General features: G+C 49.1%; 1 protein-coding gene across 5 annotated transcripts in view; it reads right to left on the reverse strand.

Moving 5' to 3' along the window:
* Window positions 1-16,530, reverse strand: part of CHTF18 (chromosome transmission fidelity factor 18) — a 44,307-nt gene that overhangs the window by 16,245 nt on the left and 11,532 nt on the right. For all 5 annotated transcript variants that reach the window (XM_075011001.1, XM_075011003.1, XM_075011002.1 and 2 more), the window contains 10 exons: window positions 16,012-16,109; window positions 15,791-15,914; window positions 14,704-14,849; window positions 13,646-13,739; window positions 13,461-13,559; window positions 12,322-12,452; window positions 10,912-11,080; window positions 9,119-9,343; window positions 8,739-8,888; window positions 7,214-7,344 (listed from right to left, as the gene is read on the reverse strand). In XM_075011001.1, the coding sequence (XP_074867102.1) occupies window positions 7,214-7,344; window positions 8,739-8,888; window positions 9,119-9,343; window positions 10,912-11,080; window positions 12,322-12,452; window positions 13,461-13,559; window positions 13,646-13,739; window positions 14,704-14,849; window positions 15,791-15,914; window positions 16,012-16,109 (1,367 nt within the window). The remainder of the gene's footprint in view (window positions 1-7,213; window positions 7,345-8,738; window positions 8,889-9,118; window positions 9,344-10,911; window positions 11,081-12,321; window positions 12,453-13,460; window positions 13,560-13,645; window positions 13,740-14,703; window positions 14,850-15,790; window positions 15,915-16,011; window positions 16,110-16,530) is intronic.

Genomic DNA, 16,530 nt, shown 5'->3' on the forward strand with positions numbered 1-16,530 from the left:
CACTTGTTGCACTGGGCAAAGCCAAAACCAGCCCTGACTTCCAGATGCACTCCCAGTACTGAGCCCAACACAAAAAGTTCCTAGTGAAGAGTAACCACTGCCCTCGGGTCGGGTTCTCTGTTTGCAGGTATTTCCAAGTGCTGGATCCCCTCCTGGCCTTTCCTTTGCACTGCTGAGACAGTTGTTAAGTTGGCTTTGGACAAACTCGTCTTGAGCGAGAAGCCAGGTTTAACATCACGCAGCACGGAACACTCTTCCAGGCAGACGATCCTGCGCTGCTCCTGCAGAGAATGACGCAAGCCAGAGATAACCGACTGAGAGCGCTGTGCAGACTCTCTCAGAGCACAGCACACAAAACCCTCCTGCCTGGGAAAGCTGTCTCTCATGGAGTTTGCTGTGCCACGTTTTCCTTTGCAGATTGTCCCATAGCAATACAATCTAATAAATCAACTCTCTCTCTCTCTCCCCATCCACATCAGCTGCTTCCATCCCATCTCATTGAATAAGAGGTGGAGCAGACCTTGTCAAATTGGTCACTCACCCGCACACGCCATGCAAACTCAGCCAAGAGTACGGAGTCTTTCTTTCACTGTTTGACGACGTTCAGGCCATTGTAATTGTGCTTCTCTGTTAAGTTTCTCATGGTCTCCTTGCCAGTGGCTTGCTGGATTGTGGCGGGCAGGTAAATGAACAGATAGATCAACCCGAGAAGAAGCAGCGCGACGACCAGTGGCACTCCCCAGTCTGTGATGATCAAAGTGTTATGGCAGCGAGCTTGGAACATAGGAGCAGAGGTCAGTGCTGCATTCTAGTGAACCTGGGGCAGAAGACCCACAGGCATCTTTGGTTTTTCTCTCTGCTGCCTCTTCACGCCTCTCTGTTAAAAGCAGGAGGCAGCTGTTTCCCATCCTCTAATCTGATTGAAGCAAACAATCTCACGCCAGCATTAGCTCCAGGGGAGGTCCAGAGAGAGAGGGGAAACTTGCAAACAGACAGGTGGTGGGAGAGCAAAACCCCTCAGAGTATCCCACTGTTCTCAAGGAGGAAGAAAAACACAAGACTTGCTGTGGGAAGACCAGGGACCGGTGACACTTTAATATATTCCTGGGAAGAGATGGCTTGGTGATGCACAAGAAAATGTCACTAAGCCCTATACATACAGAAGGGATTTGGAACAACAGGACATGTTAGCAGAATTAACCCTGGAAGTGTTTTGAAAAAAAGATTTCTTGAATTAATAAAAGGGTAAAGAAGCACAAGTTCTTTCCCTGGAATGTCTGCTCTGGAATTCATTAGGTAATTCTGAAAAATCTGCATTAAATCGCTCAATTTGTAAATATCACACATGTGACTGGTATGCATGGTTTGGGCCTTTAAAAAAGTCATCATTATCAAAATGATCTAAATTGATAACCCAGGAAGCACACCAGCATGTAAATTTTATCCAACTTACAATTAATTGAATTATTTAAATTAACTTTCATAAGCCATATTCTCCCACTGTGAAATTCCAGCCAATCGAAAGGGCCATGCTTCCAGGGGAGTTGTGTACAATGCCAAATGAGAAGGATTTTGGTTGGTGGTTGAAATAGACCACCTGGGTTCTACCCCTCATTCTGTCCACGACTTACTTTGTGACCATGAGCAAATAATTTCACCTTACTGTGACTCATTTTCCTTACATGTAAAATGAGAACAACATTTTCCTACCTCACTGGGGATGTAAGGCTTTATGAACACCTCATGTAAACAAAATTGTCTTTTTAGTACTCTTTATCAGAGGATCTGAAACAAGGTTCCCGCTGATTTTTTCCATCCATGGGGGGAATAAATTTGGTTATGTGCAAAGAGACATATGCAGATCTGCATCACCAGGAGGAACACATCCTGCTGGCTGTGGGCTCTCTGCTGAACAACTGGGCAGCACCTGCATTTCTCCTGGGCAGCCATTCAAGCGCTCGGCTTACAGGGAAAACTGACCTGAAAGGACATTATAAAGGCATTTCAGTGCTACCTCCACTTTACACAGAGATGGCTTCAAAGACTTGACCCTACCTATGAAGTCAGTCAGTAGCACAACTGGGAATAGATAAGACCACTGTGATCTTCCAGTCTGACCTGGAAATAACACAAACCGTAGCATTCCCTGGATAAATTCTTGTTTGACTATAACACCTACTGATGCGCTTTTAACCATCTCTAAAAATCTATTCGAGTCTGTTAGACAGAATAACTATTTGTTTTTTATAAATGGAATCCATATAGAGTCTGTCAAAACAGCCTGAACATTGCGAAGCAGGATCAGCATGAACAGTGTTCCCCTCTGCTAAATTCAACTTATAAACTGCAGCTGGCATCTTAAAGCTGTTTACGAGATTTCCAGCATGTACCCAACTGGTTATCTACCGGTGCAGATGCACTTATTTCAAATCTTTTGCTGTACTTCCCACTTTCAGCGACAAAATATAGCACAAATATACGGGTAGGACACATGTTCATAGCCCGGTTAAAAAGTTCACCAGAGTGAGCACCTGAACTCGCATTTGCCAGTTTTCCAAAGTTCAATGGAAAGAGACACCATGAAGAAAAACGCACAGAACCTTTGCAAAATGTTTTTGCACCAGGCATCCAGTTCTAATTGGAAGCTTTGCGTTTCCTGAACCTTCTGTGGTTTGTCACCTTTGACCTTCATTCCTTTACTTGCATGGCAGTGCCATCAGGGAGTCTGGAACTATACACAGTCCTTTGCCTGACTCTGTAGGTATCTCTGATTTACATACTTGGACTGTAGTTTCTTTGGGCCAGGGCCCATCTTTTTGTTCCGTTTGTCTGGCACCCAGCACGCTGGGGTCCTGATCTGCACCGAGGGCGCGTAGGTACTCTCAAACAACACAAAATTAATACTGTTCTTACTGTGCCTCCAGTCTCTCTGGGACAACACAGTAGGCCAACACACATCAGTGCTTTGGGAAGAGGATATGGGCTCTGGGACAAAGTCCCTTGTCAACCCCTGTGGGTCCCTGCGCTTCCTGGCGGTTTTCTCTGTTGTGCCTCAGAGACTCACAGAAACCCCTTATCTGCCCAGGCCTTTCCAGAGGCAGGCGTCTCCGCTTAGCGAGCCGTCCTCATCATAGGCAAGTCCCAAGTGGGGCAGAACAAAGCCGGTCCCTTTGCAGGCCCACGCCTGTTCTAGTGGAATAGCCCTCGGGGAAGGGTGGGGGGAGTCCAGACCCGCCCTCTACCCTGGACTCCAGCCCAGGGTCCCTACAAGGTCAGGAGGCTGCTGGCAGGGCCTTCTCCCCTGCCCTAATGTAGCAACCTACCCCGGGCCACTTCACCCACCGCTTCCCTGTGTTACCTCTTGCTCTTGCATGCGCCTTCCAAAACCTTCCCCCCGCCCCACCCCCCGCATCACAACCAGCTAGGGGGAAGCTTTTATAGGGAGTGCAGGGCCTCAGCTAGCCAATGACTGCTGGTTAGACTCAGCTGTGGCTAATGGTTAACGAGGCCCCCAGCTGTCTGCCTTAATTGGGAAACAGGAAAGCATTCCCCCACCAGCCAGTATACTTGCCTTCCTGCAGAATCTGTAGCCCCCAGGCAGCGGTCTGTCACAGCTCCCAATCCCTACTTCCACGCTGTCACTCCGTGAGGCTACTGACTCAACTCATCACCACTAATTGCTCCAATCAGTGTGCAAGTCACACTCCCCGCGAGTAGCTGGCCCAAAGCAGGGCCTCTCTACATGGCTTCGGGGCTGACACATCTGGCACAGGGTGTGGGAAAGGCTGAGGTTCTGGCCTGGCTGGAGCAGAGATTCCCCAGACAGGCGCAGGACAGCAACAAGGATGAGTGCCTGGCCCTGGAAGAGGATGGCTCCGCTGGCAGACAACTCCCGAACACCTGCACCAGGGAGTGGGTAAGGCTGCAGGGAGTGCCCTGCATCGTAGATGGCCTGGATCTCTGCAGAAACAGGTGCAAGGGAGGCTGCCCCCACACTTATCCATAGGGATGTTACAGGTTAACTGGAAGCGGGTGGAGCAGCCTCTTGCCTGGTGTGGATGGTGGGGTCACCACAAGTGGGGAGTACTCCAGTGTGGCCAGAGAAGCCCCTGACCATGGCCCCCCGCCACAGAGACGAGCTGGTCTGGCTGTGCTGGAGCACCCCCGCCCACAGCGTGCCAGGGACTGGGAATGCTCTGGCCCAGGTGGAGCTCCCCTGCCTGTCGCGCATCCTCCGAATCACTCCTATGGACAGGGGCATTCCAGTAGCCTCCCCAGCTGCCCCCACCTCAATAAGCTGAACCAGTTAAAGGGCAGGTTTACCTACCTTTTAATCAGTTAACCAATCAACTGAGATTTTACATCCCTAATTATCAACAGTTATTTTCTCCCATTGATTTGTGTGTGTCAGAAAAAAAAAAAAAAAAAAAAATCAAGATTTGCCAGCAACCAACCATTTGCATTGAATCCTTCTCAGCCTAAATATGGGGGTTTTCCTCATACAGTTCCACAAAGGAATAAGTTTTCAGACCAACAACTTTCCCGGTGAACATATTCTTCCCCTGGGGTTTACAGCAACAGCCACTCATTTGCTCTTGATAACGCAAGCCATTCCTTCCTACGGCCATTAAAGAAAATGAACTCTAGCAAATGAGAATTAGAATGGACTATCCACTCACAACAGGGAGAGGACACCCACTAACCCTCTGCTGACGAAAGTCGGGTTCTGTTTACATGGATTAGACACAAACAGCTGCTCACATCCACCATCTATTAAATATTCAATGGTAAAGCAACAGCCATGAGATTTAGAAACCTGCTGTAAGGCTGAGAGAGGGCATGACCCCAAAATACCTACGAAAGAACCTTCTACAGAAATGGGCGGGGGAAATGCCAGAGACAAGACAGACTGGGGAAAGTTAAAGAGGATAAAGCAAAGTCTGATCGAGTGGGAAGAAAGGAGGGGGTGGGGGTTGCAAGAGCATTTGTATGGAGGAAACTGTAGTGTTTAAAGGCAACAGGCAGAGAAATGAATGGTGGCATTCTAGCCAGTTGGCCGTCTGCTCCCAACCTCTGAAATATCTGCTTTTCCCTAACACGGCAGCCAGGAGCCAGCGCTTAACCCAATCCTGCAGATTTCTTGCCTTGATGACTTGACACAGCAGATCTGTGATATCTTTCGTCCCTCTTTTGATTCTTGCAATTATTGCTCTGACTCTTGAGGGGGCATTGCTAAGTGACTCATAAAGGCTGGAAACATCTGTTATATAAAGCCAAAAAAAGCCCTAACCAGCCAACGGCTCACTGATTGCAGATACATCCAAGGCTGTAAATACTGACCTTTCTTGAGGAGGAGTAATTCAGCATTTTTCTGGGTGGTCTCTTCAAACTTTCGGATGATCTAATATAGGTTCTGCTCTGAAACAGGGAACTCTTTTGGACCAACTTTAAGAGCAACACACTCAGGTGAAATGTTACAGTGAAACCTCAGAGAAACCTCAGTTATGAGCGGACGAGTCAATCACACACAAATAGCATAGTGCTGTGTTAAAGAACTACTAAAGGAGGGAAAATTAAAAAAAAAAAATTTGACAAGCTGAAGAAACTGTTTCTTGTCTCATTTAAACAAAGATGCTTAAAAAAGCAGGAGCTTTCTTATGCGTCATAGGCTGTGTCTACACGTGCCCCAAACTTCGAAATGGCCATGCAAATGGCCATTTCGAAGTTTACTAATGAAGCGCTGACATGCATATTCAGCGCTTCATTAGCATGCGGGCGGCAGCGGCGCTTCGAAATTGACTAGCCTTGCCGCCGCGCGGCGCGTCCAGACGGGGCTCCTTTTCGAAAGGACGCCACCTTCTTCGAAGTCCCCTTATTCCCATGAGCTCACGGGAATAAGGGGACTTCGAAGTAGGTGGCGTGCTTTCGAAAAGGAGCCCCGTCTGGCCGCGCCGCGCGGCGGCAAGGCTCGTCAATTTCGAAGCGCCGCTGCCGCCCGCATGCTAATGAAGCGCTGAATATGCATGTCAGCGCTTCATTAGTAAACTTCGAAATGGCCATTTGCATGGCCATTTCGAAGTTTGGGGCACGTGTAGACACAGCCATAAAGTTTCAAAGTTGTCTCAAGTCACTATTCAGTTGCAAACATTTGAAAGAACAACCCCTCTGCTGCGTTCAGTTACAACCATTTCAGAATTCCAAACAACCTCCATTCCTGAGATGCTCATGACTTCAAGATGCTACCGTATGAAAAACGAAATGCGAGATTGGCTCAGAACATCTAGTCAGTATTTTGTCACAAACATCAACCATTTTGCAGGAAAAAGTTTCTTTCACTGAGCAGCAGACAGCTTTGGCATAAGCTGCCCCAGCTGCAGGGAAACCCAGCCTCCAGTAGTCAGGGATTGCCTTATGCCCTAAAATGTGAGAAATAAACTCCTGTTCACTTTTAGCAGCTGGATATTTCCATTCACTTTTAGAAATACACCACAGAGACCTGCCAAGATCTTTGACATCCAGAGTTTCTTGTGGCAATGCATGCGAGGGGCTAATTGTGTGTGAGAGAAGCGCCATTTCCTTTTATTCTATTTGTTTATTTTATTCTACTGTGTACAGTTCTGGGCTCCCAATGAGAAAAAGGATGTGGACGCATTAGAGAAAGTCCAGCAGAGAGCAGTGAAAATGATTAGGGGGCTGGAGCACATGACTTTATGAGAAGAGTATTTGGACTTATTTAGGATTTGGGCTTATTTAGTCTACAAAAGAGAAGAATGAGGGGGGACTTGACAGCAGCCTTCAACTAGCTGAAGGAGGATTACAAAGAGGATGGAGAGAGGCTGTTCTCAGTACAGACAGACAGCAGAACAAAGAGTAATGATCCCAACGTGCAATGCAGGAGTTCTAGGTTGGATATTAGGAAAAAATGTATCACCAGGAGGGTGGTGACGCACTGGAATGTGTTACCTAGAGAGGTGGTGGAATCTCTACCGCTAAAGCTTTTTAAGTCCCACCTTGACAAAGCCCTGACTGGGGTGATTTAGTTGCAGTTGGTCCTGCTCTCAAGAGGGTGTTGTATTCAGTGACATTCTGAGGTCTCTTCCAACCCTATGATTCCATTCCAAGTCTGCCACCTTCCTATTTCACCTCATGACCCCAGGCAATTAAAGAGTCACGAAGGCCTTTGATCACACAGACTTGCTGAATGCATACTCACGGCTCCAGTCTGTAGACATACTGCCCCTCAGGAGTGCGCTGCTGGTGGTAGGTGAGGTTATAGGCCAGCATTGTACTGATCAGGTCAGCCAACAGCTGCTTCTCTTTAAGACTGTACAGCTGTGTGTTCACCTGTATAGGAAGAGCCGAAACTGAGACTCTTTCACATACAAGACAGCTAGTTACCTCCTAAGGTACCTATCTGCCCCCGGCTAATATCTGAGCATGTACAACCTTCAGAAGTGGTACTGTCCTTAATGGAAAGGTGGGGAAACTGAGGCATGGCACAGCTAAGTGAGCTACCCAAGGGTACAGAGGAAGTCTGTGACACAGCAGGAACTGGAACACTGGCCTCCTAGACTCACAACTGCCACCTCACTCATGTCTGTTCTGTATTCACACCCTTCTCATTGCTTCAGGAGGGACAGCAGAGAAGGCCCCACATCAGCAAATCCTTTTGTGCTCTTGGCTTCCACTAGACAGCGGTTTGCAAGATCACACAAGCTAAAGAAAAGCCTGGAGTCTCCCCTCTCCTCACGACCTACGACTGCATGTGCTGGGGCAGGGCGCCTAAGAAAGCACCAGTGAGTGTCAACCTGCCTCATTTACTTCCAGCCATCAACACCAGCAACAGCTGCACAGCTGCAGGAATGGGGCTCAAGTGGAGCTTGGCCCTGCTGGCTGAGAATTCTTCTCCAAGCACCCAGAGAACGCTCACGTGAGCCCTCGCACAGAGCTCCATGCTGGGGCAGGTGGGGAGAGGCACTCCTCCACTGGCCGCTTCAGTGCTGGGGCCGGCGGGCAGTGGCAGCGCTCTGCGTGGCCACACTGAGCAGGGCTCGTTAGGGAACTTAGACCAGCTCCTCACAAGCTGAAGCTCTAACTGCTGGACAATACAGCGCCTCCCTCCCCACCCCCAACAGCTCTCACGGGCTGAGTCGTGTGAGTCCACTTTGATCCCGGCCTAACACAGCAGCACCTTCTCCTTCAACTGTGCTCGCCAACCACATACTGCTGCATGCCCCATTTCTGCTCCCAGCCTCCTCTGCACACTGCTGTTCCAAGAGCTCTTCCTCCCCCTGCTGCTACTTATCTCTGCCCGTCACTGCCCTGGAGGGACAGCAGCTTTCCTCCCACCTGCATGGAGCACACTGCTCCCTTCCCAGCACTGCTGGCCTCATTGCTGTGATTGGACACCCACAACCCCCAGACTTCTTTAGCCACTGGGGATTTACCAGGACAGTCTACATCCCACGTGGAGAACTGCAAAACGACCCTCGCCTGCATAAGAACAGTTTAGGGCAGTAGGTTCTGCAGTAGCAGCCTCAGTTCACCTCTGTTCCCTGGGATTTATATCCCATTCCCATTGGATGCCTGGAATTATTCAATGCCTTTCATGACCCAGTTTACACAAGAGAGGCCCTCCAAAGGAAAGGGCTCTCACCACCCCATGGAGAAGGACAGAGCACGTGCCCCCAGCTTGGCGTCACGCACAGGGGCAGTTATCAGTCCACGAGAGCACTCACCGGCCTGAGCTTTGGGGAGAGGATGTCAAGGAGCAGACAGAGAGCCTCCAGGACGAGAGACTGAGGCCCTGCGCGGCTCCGAGATCCGGGCGAGATCCCTGAGATCATGGATGCCACGAGATTCTGCATGTGGTTGAGTTTGGTCAGAGCCTGGTGTAAGACAGAGCAGGAAAACTGTGAGTCACTATGCTCCGAAGGCTCTTACTTCCGGAGACAGATCACCTAAGAACCCAGGAGTCTGAGTTAAGGTCCCCTGCTGCAACAGTCGTCTTACAGGCTACACCGACATCCTTAGTGCTGGGGCCTTTCCTTCACAAAAGGAAGCCAAGACCCTGCCTGGTAGGCCCCAAAGCAGAGACCGGGGACCAGTTAGTACTTGCCTCATACTGGCTATTAGGATAGGCCAGTCTGGGGATGCTGGAAGCCGCAAAGAGCAGATGAAATGCCACTGGGAGGAAGGGCAGGTATCTCATCAGCTGGAAATTCTGGCCATGCAGCACGACGCTGCTAACTATGTCGGAGAAGCCCAGCCACTCCAGAGCCAGACACACCGAGCTGAAATTGGAATCCTTTAACTTCATGTTCAGGAAGTTGTCGTACAAGCCCTGGAAGGAACGGAGCAGAGCGACACTAACCTATTGATCCTGACTAGACAGCCCGTCACCTCCAGAGCTGAGAGTCAGAGCTTCAAACATCTCACTAACACGCAGCTCAGCTGCTGCGTATCAGCTGGCTGCACTGCCTAGAAGCCACACCAAACCCAGGCTTTTGGCATCTGCGTGTTGTATGCATGCTGCAAAACTGTTAGTCTTTAACGTGCTCTAGGACGGCTTGTTTTTTGTGAAGCTACAGACTAACACGTCTCCCCCGTGAGACTCTTTACCATGCAAGAGAAAGGGTTTTATTTATTTGTGATAACCAATCATTAGATTAGCTGCTCTTGCCCAATCCCATGTTTTGTCATACCTGACATACTACAATGACTGGAAAGACCATGCTTTCCCCCGCAACCTTTGAAGGGTAAAGGCCATAACTGCATTTCCGCTTGTGCAGGTTAGGTGCACAATTATGGCTCCTGTATAACAACTGCATGGTATTTCCCCAGGTGAATGTGAGATTTCCAGGATTGTATGTGCAATAGCATCTAACTGTTTGCACATTTGTGCAGGTACACAACTATAAAAATAAGAACCCACAGATCTTCAGCCAATTAGAACAGCATGGAATCATCAGTTCTTCCCTCAGCAAACACTTGCAGTACCTCCAAAACCCATTATTTAAAGGAGGCCTTCCAGTTTTATGCATTGGTACCTTCCCTGCCAAAAAGAGGCGGTAAATATTAATAATCTGTGACAGTTAACTGGGGAAGAAACCCATTCCCTGGCTGCCCTTCCACACAAATGCCCTACTGTAAAAACTCAGTTGAACTCCCCAGTCAGAATGTCTGCACTGGATGTGTCTGGGCAGCCACTGAGTTCGGTCAGTAACATTCCCGACGTTAACCCTCATTCATGCTGTTAAACACAGCCTTTGTGCACTGCAAGGTTTGCTTGGCCAAGATGCTTCTTGACAAGTAGCGGAGTAAAAACTATGCTGACTTCCACCTGCAGTTCTAGCTCACAAAATTCAGCCCACCTTTTTTCTGTGTAGAATAGTGACATACTTACTTCCCTCTGGCACCAGCATGCATCGTAAGATACTGGGCCGTGTCACGCCATGGTCTGTTGAGTTCAGTCATGATGCACTGCATGTAACCCCACATGAGCCCACCACCTTCCATGCTACTTTACAATATCATGACATGCTGCATGGAGCTATGGTGCAGGCTGATGGTTGCTTACGGCCATGGCCAAGATTAATAAAGCGTGAGGGGCCATGACTCTCCCATCTACCAAGGTTTCATAAAGGAATCCAGAAGTCATTTTCAGTGACTGTTGTTCATAGTGAAACATGTATTTTCCCCTTCATTCCACTCCATGACCTGCAGCCTGCTCTTATTTTAGTACGATCAGCCGGCAGCAGATATGGTCCTAGAGATTAAAACTGCATGATCCCCCGATGCGATACCAGCCACAGTTGGGTTTCCTAGACCTCTGCCTCATTACCTGGGCGGAAAACACCCTGGGAGGGAGGAAGGCGGAAGCATCTGACTTTCCTGCTGAAATCGCCGTACCTGTGAGAGTTTCTCTTGCTCCCCGGAAGAGGTGGCGAGATGCAGGATGTGATGGAACCTTTGGGTGGATGCACTGAGACCAGCTCTTCCTCCCGATGTATTTAACAGGTCAGCATCTCCTCCAAAGAGGATCTGATTCGGCAAGGAAGGGTCCATTCCAATCCTCTGCCTGGGGAAACGAAAAGAAAGAAATGAAAGTTCATGGATGAGAAATAAACACCATCCCCCTAAAGAAGAGGTGGTAGGACTCAAGGATAAATAAATTGGCAGAGCACACTCGGGGGCTATGCAGGATGGCTTTAGAATTGCCCTCTGTCTAAGCTGTAAATGCCACTGAAGGGCTATGTCTACACTAGCCCCAAACTTCGAAATGGCCACGCAAATGGCCATTTCGAAGTTTACTAATGAAGCGCTGAAATGCAATATTCAGCGCTTCATTAGCATGCGGGCGGCCGCGGCACTCCAAAATTGATGCGCCTCACCGCCGCGCAGCTCGTCCAGAAGGGGCTCCTTTTCCAAAGGACCCCGCCTACTTCGAAGTCCCCTTATTCCATTAGTCAATTTCGAAGTGCCGCAGCCGCCCGCATGCTAATGAAGCGCTGAATATTGCATTTCAGCACTTCATTAGTAAACTTCGAAATGGCCATTTGCGTGGCCATTTCGAAGTTTGGGGCTAGTGTAGACACGGCCAAGATGGCACAAGATAACAAAAGAGTACGAGGTACCCTAAGAGCTCCTTGAATGAAGCTCCTCTTGCCAAAGGATACGGATTATGGCCTATGGATTGTAAAGGAGACAGGGCCGTCCCTACCCAAATGCAGAATGTGCTGCTGCGTAGGGCACCTGAAAATTTGGTCTATATTTGGTCTCAATTTCCACCCAACCGCCTCGTCTGATCCCTGTTCTGTGGCTCTGCTTCCTCTGGAGAGGATCTCGTTAACTTACAAGTGAAAAAGCCGTCCCAGTGCTTAGCAGACATTGAATCTGTGGAAGAGCCTTTCAAAGTGGTGATGAAGCCCATTTAGCAGCCATTTGCCAACCCCAGGTACAGACCGTCAGTTTCTGAATTTACTGTGTTAATCAACAGGGCCTTAGCTTAAAATATGTTCTAAAACTATTTCATTAGTGTGTTAGTGAAGATTAGGAAAAATCACATCCCTAAAAAATTGCCTCCTCTCCCCCCGGTCATAAGGCATCAGTTCAATAGCAGTACACAGGGGTCTATAAATCCTAAGGATGACCCTGAAAGGAGACTTTAGATTGGTTCAGTGCAAGCAAATGCACAGTGCTGCTCATTTCTATGGCCTCAGTTGTATGTGAAACCCAACCCCTGTACGGAACACAGGAGAGTCCATTTTTTTTGCTACCCTGCTCTCCCCAGGGTGCAGACCTATCCAGTCCTCCCTTCACCTCTGAAACTTTGGAAGCTGGAAGATCTCCTGCCAGATGGAGAAGAGCCCCTTGTTCTGGTCCTTCAAGCCAATCTTCATCGTCTGCACCATCCTCACGCTGAGTTCTTTCTTGCCGCGACCATGAAGGAACTTGAAACACAACCAAAAAGTCGGCTCATTGGTAATGCAACAAAGAACGTGAGGTAGGGTCCCGGCTGGAGAGGAAGGAGACAGAGGACAAGGCAGAAAGAGGCTTTTCTTAGCATTTGGCCATTCACCCTTCCCAGCTGGTGCTAACAAAACAGGGAACGGATGCCGCCTGAGTCTGATTTCACATATTAGCCGCATCTACATGTGCCGGCTACTTCGAAGTAGCAGCGCCAACTTCGAAATAGCGCCCGCCACGTCTACACGTGGCGAGCGCTATTTCAAAGTTGAAATCGACTTAAGGCAGCGAGACGTCGAAGTTGCTATCCTCATGAGGAGATGGGAATAGCGCCTTACTTCGACGTTGAACGTCGAAGTAGGGCACATGTAGCCGATCTGCGTCCCGGAACATCGAAATAGCGGAGTCCGCCATGGCGGCCATCAGCTGAGGGGTTGAGAGACGCTCTCTCTCCAGCCCCTGTGGGGCTCTATGGTCACCGTGTGCAGCAGCCCTTAGCCCAGGGCTTCTGGCTGCTGCTGCTGCAGCTGGGGATCCATGCTGCAGGCACAGGGTCTGCAACCAGCTGTCGGCTCTGTGGATCTTGTGCTGTTTAGTGCAAGTGTGTCTGGGAGGGGCCCTTTAAGGGAGCGGCTTGCTGTTGAGTCCATCCTGTGACCCTGTCTGCAGCTGTTCCTGGCACCCTTATTTCGATGTGTGCTACTTTGGTGTGTAGACACTCCCCTGCAGCGCCTACTTCGATGTAGTGCTGCCCAACGTCGACGTTGAACGTCAACGGCACCAGCCCTGGAGGACGTGTAGACGTTATTCATCGAAATAGCTTATTTCGATGTCGCTACATCAAAATAAGCTACTTCGATGTCGCGTGCACATGTAGACGTAGCAATTCTGTGCAAAAGGCAGTGCTAAATTTGGAAGGAGCAGGGTCCCAGAAAGGGGAGAGCTACTTAACAGAGAGTTATCCCATTGCACCCATGCCAGCTCTGCTGTACCTGCAAGGTGTTTAAACATGAGCGGATGTCGTTCTCTGTCTTCTCACACAGCACCGTGAGCGCCCCCATGTCTGCCTTCATGCCCTGCTTGATGGCGATCTGCAGAAAATGGAAGGAGTGCATCATAACTCAGGCCTCACAGAGAAACAGTGCCAGGCAGAAAGGTGCTCTGGGCGCATACTGACCTCATACAACCTCTGCACCAGCCGGGAGGGGGCAGTCGGAGGAAAACGTAAGAGGAAAGCTTGTTGTCTGAGCAGCCGCAGAGAGGGGACATACCTGCCAAAGGGGAATACAGAGGATAGCCTTTAAGGATAACCCTGACAGAAGAGGAAAACCAACCGAGATAACTGGCCTGGAGCTACAAGCCCTAGGAAGATCTGTAGACTCCAGCGCACATTTATCCCTAGTTGCTTAAAAGGGTCAGGGGTCATTCAGAGTTTGTAACACACAGAAAGAGAGGACTTGGTGATGTAAGCGAGAGGAGTTTTAAAAGGTACCCTTCCTGGGGAGGTCTGACAACACAGTGTTTCTTAAACTGTGTTCCGCAGAACACTGGTGCGCTGTGACCAACTCGCAGGTGTGCCAGGAGCGTTTCGAAAAATATTCTAATGGTTGAGATCTTCTCCTATTAAAACCAGATTACCATATTCCTTCTTCATTGCTATGAATTACTTCACTTTGGTTTTGCTGTATGTGTGTTGCTGTTTGGGTGTGCGGTTGGTTTGGTTTTTTTGCCTGACAACAATTTTTAAGAATGTTTTCATTGTTGTTTCGCATAAAAATGATTATTGGGGGAGGAGGGGCTCTGTAGTCTCAAATAGTTTAAGAAACACCGTGATAACACGTCAGTAAGTTGGCATGAGCATGCACTGGGGAAAGATGCTGCCCACGGGAGAGTGGTGGGACCAGCAACGTGCCAGCATCTCTCTCAACCAGTGCTACCACTGGAATTGAGCTGGAGAAGAAACAGAATTGAACGATGACACAGAAGGGGGGAGCTGCTTTCACATAACGCATCACCCAGTGTTTTCACCATCACACCACACAAGCCACATACTCGGTGTGGTTTGCAGAGAAGGGAGCAAAGTATTCAGAAGCAAAATGCACACAGCCATTCTTTATTCTGCAGGGCGTGGAGCAGCTGGCCTGTAACCCTCGCAGGGAGGTTCTAGTGTTATACCTGATCTTATACCGTCAGTTTCCTGACCCAGAGTGAGAAGCTCACATGAAAGATACTAACTGGTCATTGCAAATGCAGATGATTGGCCTTAACAAGATGCCTCCTTCCCTTCTCCTCTTTCTGCCACCTGCCGCGCCAGGGTTCGCAGTTGGCTCGGTCTCTGTGTCCTTGCGGTTGATGATGTTTAGCAGCACATTAATAGAAGCCTTGAAGAATTAAAGAAAGTGTGCATGCTCATAAGTGAGGGCTGCAGAAAAGTATTAATACAAATGAGCCAATTCCCAGCTAGGGGGAAAATTGAGGGAAAGGAGGGAGAGTCAGGATGCTCAACTCCCGTGTCTCTTCCTCACTGTTTTCTGAGTAAGATCAAGCACTGAAATGGCTTTAGGACGAGATGTGGCCATTAACGGGGGACTTTAGGCTGGCCTCCTGGGGGATCCGATTTCTGAGCACTACAGTCCTGTGTGAGTATATCCTCTCCCCAAGATGTGCAGTTACACTGAATGCTTTTCTTGGAAGACACGGTCCAGCCCTCCCACTTCCAGCCTGTTCAGAACCCCCTGGACCTCTTCCCCATTACATGCAGCGTGCTTTGCAAGTCATCGCCACTAGGAGTCTGGCTTTGACTCCTCTCATCAGGCCCAGCTGGGGTGAAGCTAGGTGAAAAATTGCCTAGGAAGGTTGTGGAATCTCCATCTCCGGAGATATTTAAGAACAGGTTCGATAAATGTCTATCAGGGATGGTCTAGACAGTACTTGGTCCTGCCATGAGGGCAGGGGGCTGGACTCGAAGACCTCTCAAGGTCCTTTCCAGTCCTAGTGTTCGATGAAATTCTGAGTGTTCCTTGCCAGGCTGACATTGGGTGAGCAAATGTTCTGGCAGCAAATGTCTACAGGCCAGATTTTTAAAGGCCCTAAAGCAGAGAGTGGGATCTTCCAAAGCCTCTAACCACTGAACTCCTGCCAATTTTAATGTCAGGCAAGGAGGAGCTTTTTGGACTATCCCTGTGTGCCTCAATACTTTTCAAAATCTGGCTCTAATCTCAGTCACTGTCCTGCTCCCCCTAAAGTGAGGAGGAAACCGGGGGCAGGCTCTCTCCCATTACCAAACCCAAGGCTGGGCCCTCTCAGGAGTCACAGGGCTTACAGTTGGCGCACCGTCTATCTCATCAATGATCAGGCAGTTGGGCTTCTCGTTGGCCCCCAGCACAGACTTCATCTGAGTGGCAGCTTCGATCCGTGTTTTGAATACATCCGGACTACGGTCGTCGCTGAAACAGAAGCCGTTTATATTCCTCTTGAGTTTATTCTGCCTGGAGGATACCCTGCCAGGCTAGGCGAGAAGGTTGGGCAGAAGAACCAACTCACCTGGCGTTCATTTCAACAGCATTGTATCCTGCGTGTTTGGCGATAACGTGGGCCAGCGTGGTCTTCCCCAAACCTGGCGGGCCGTACAGCAGCGCCACCTGCAGCAGAGAGTTGGAATGCAGAACAATGCACACTGCACCCAGCACAGGAAGCAGTTGTGCCGTAACAAACGAGGTCTATGTTGCAAAGGGTCACAGCTCTACAGCCTGAAAGAATGCTTTGTCTTTCAAGCTGCCCCATCTTGTACCGCCCAAGGCTGCAGGAGATTAAAAAGACTGGGACTTTTCATCTTAGAAAAGAAGAGACTAAGGGCACATATTACAAAAGTCTATAAAGAAACTATATTAGGAGAAACTATATTAGGAAAAAATTACTTGCTTGTCCCAATAACACAAGAGCTAGGGGTTGCCAAATAAAATTAACAGGTAGCAAGTTTAAAACCAACAAAAGGAAGTAGTTCTTCACACGACGCACAGCCAACCTGTGAAACTGCTCGCCAGAGGATATCAGAAAGCCAAG

Source organism: Carettochelys insculpta, chromosome 16 (genome assembly GCF_033958435.1).
Source record: "Carettochelys insculpta isolate YL-2023 chromosome 16, ASM3395843v1, whole genome shotgun sequence".
Lineage (NCBI taxonomy): Eukaryota > Metazoa > Chordata > Testudines > Carettochelyidae > Carettochelys > Carettochelys insculpta.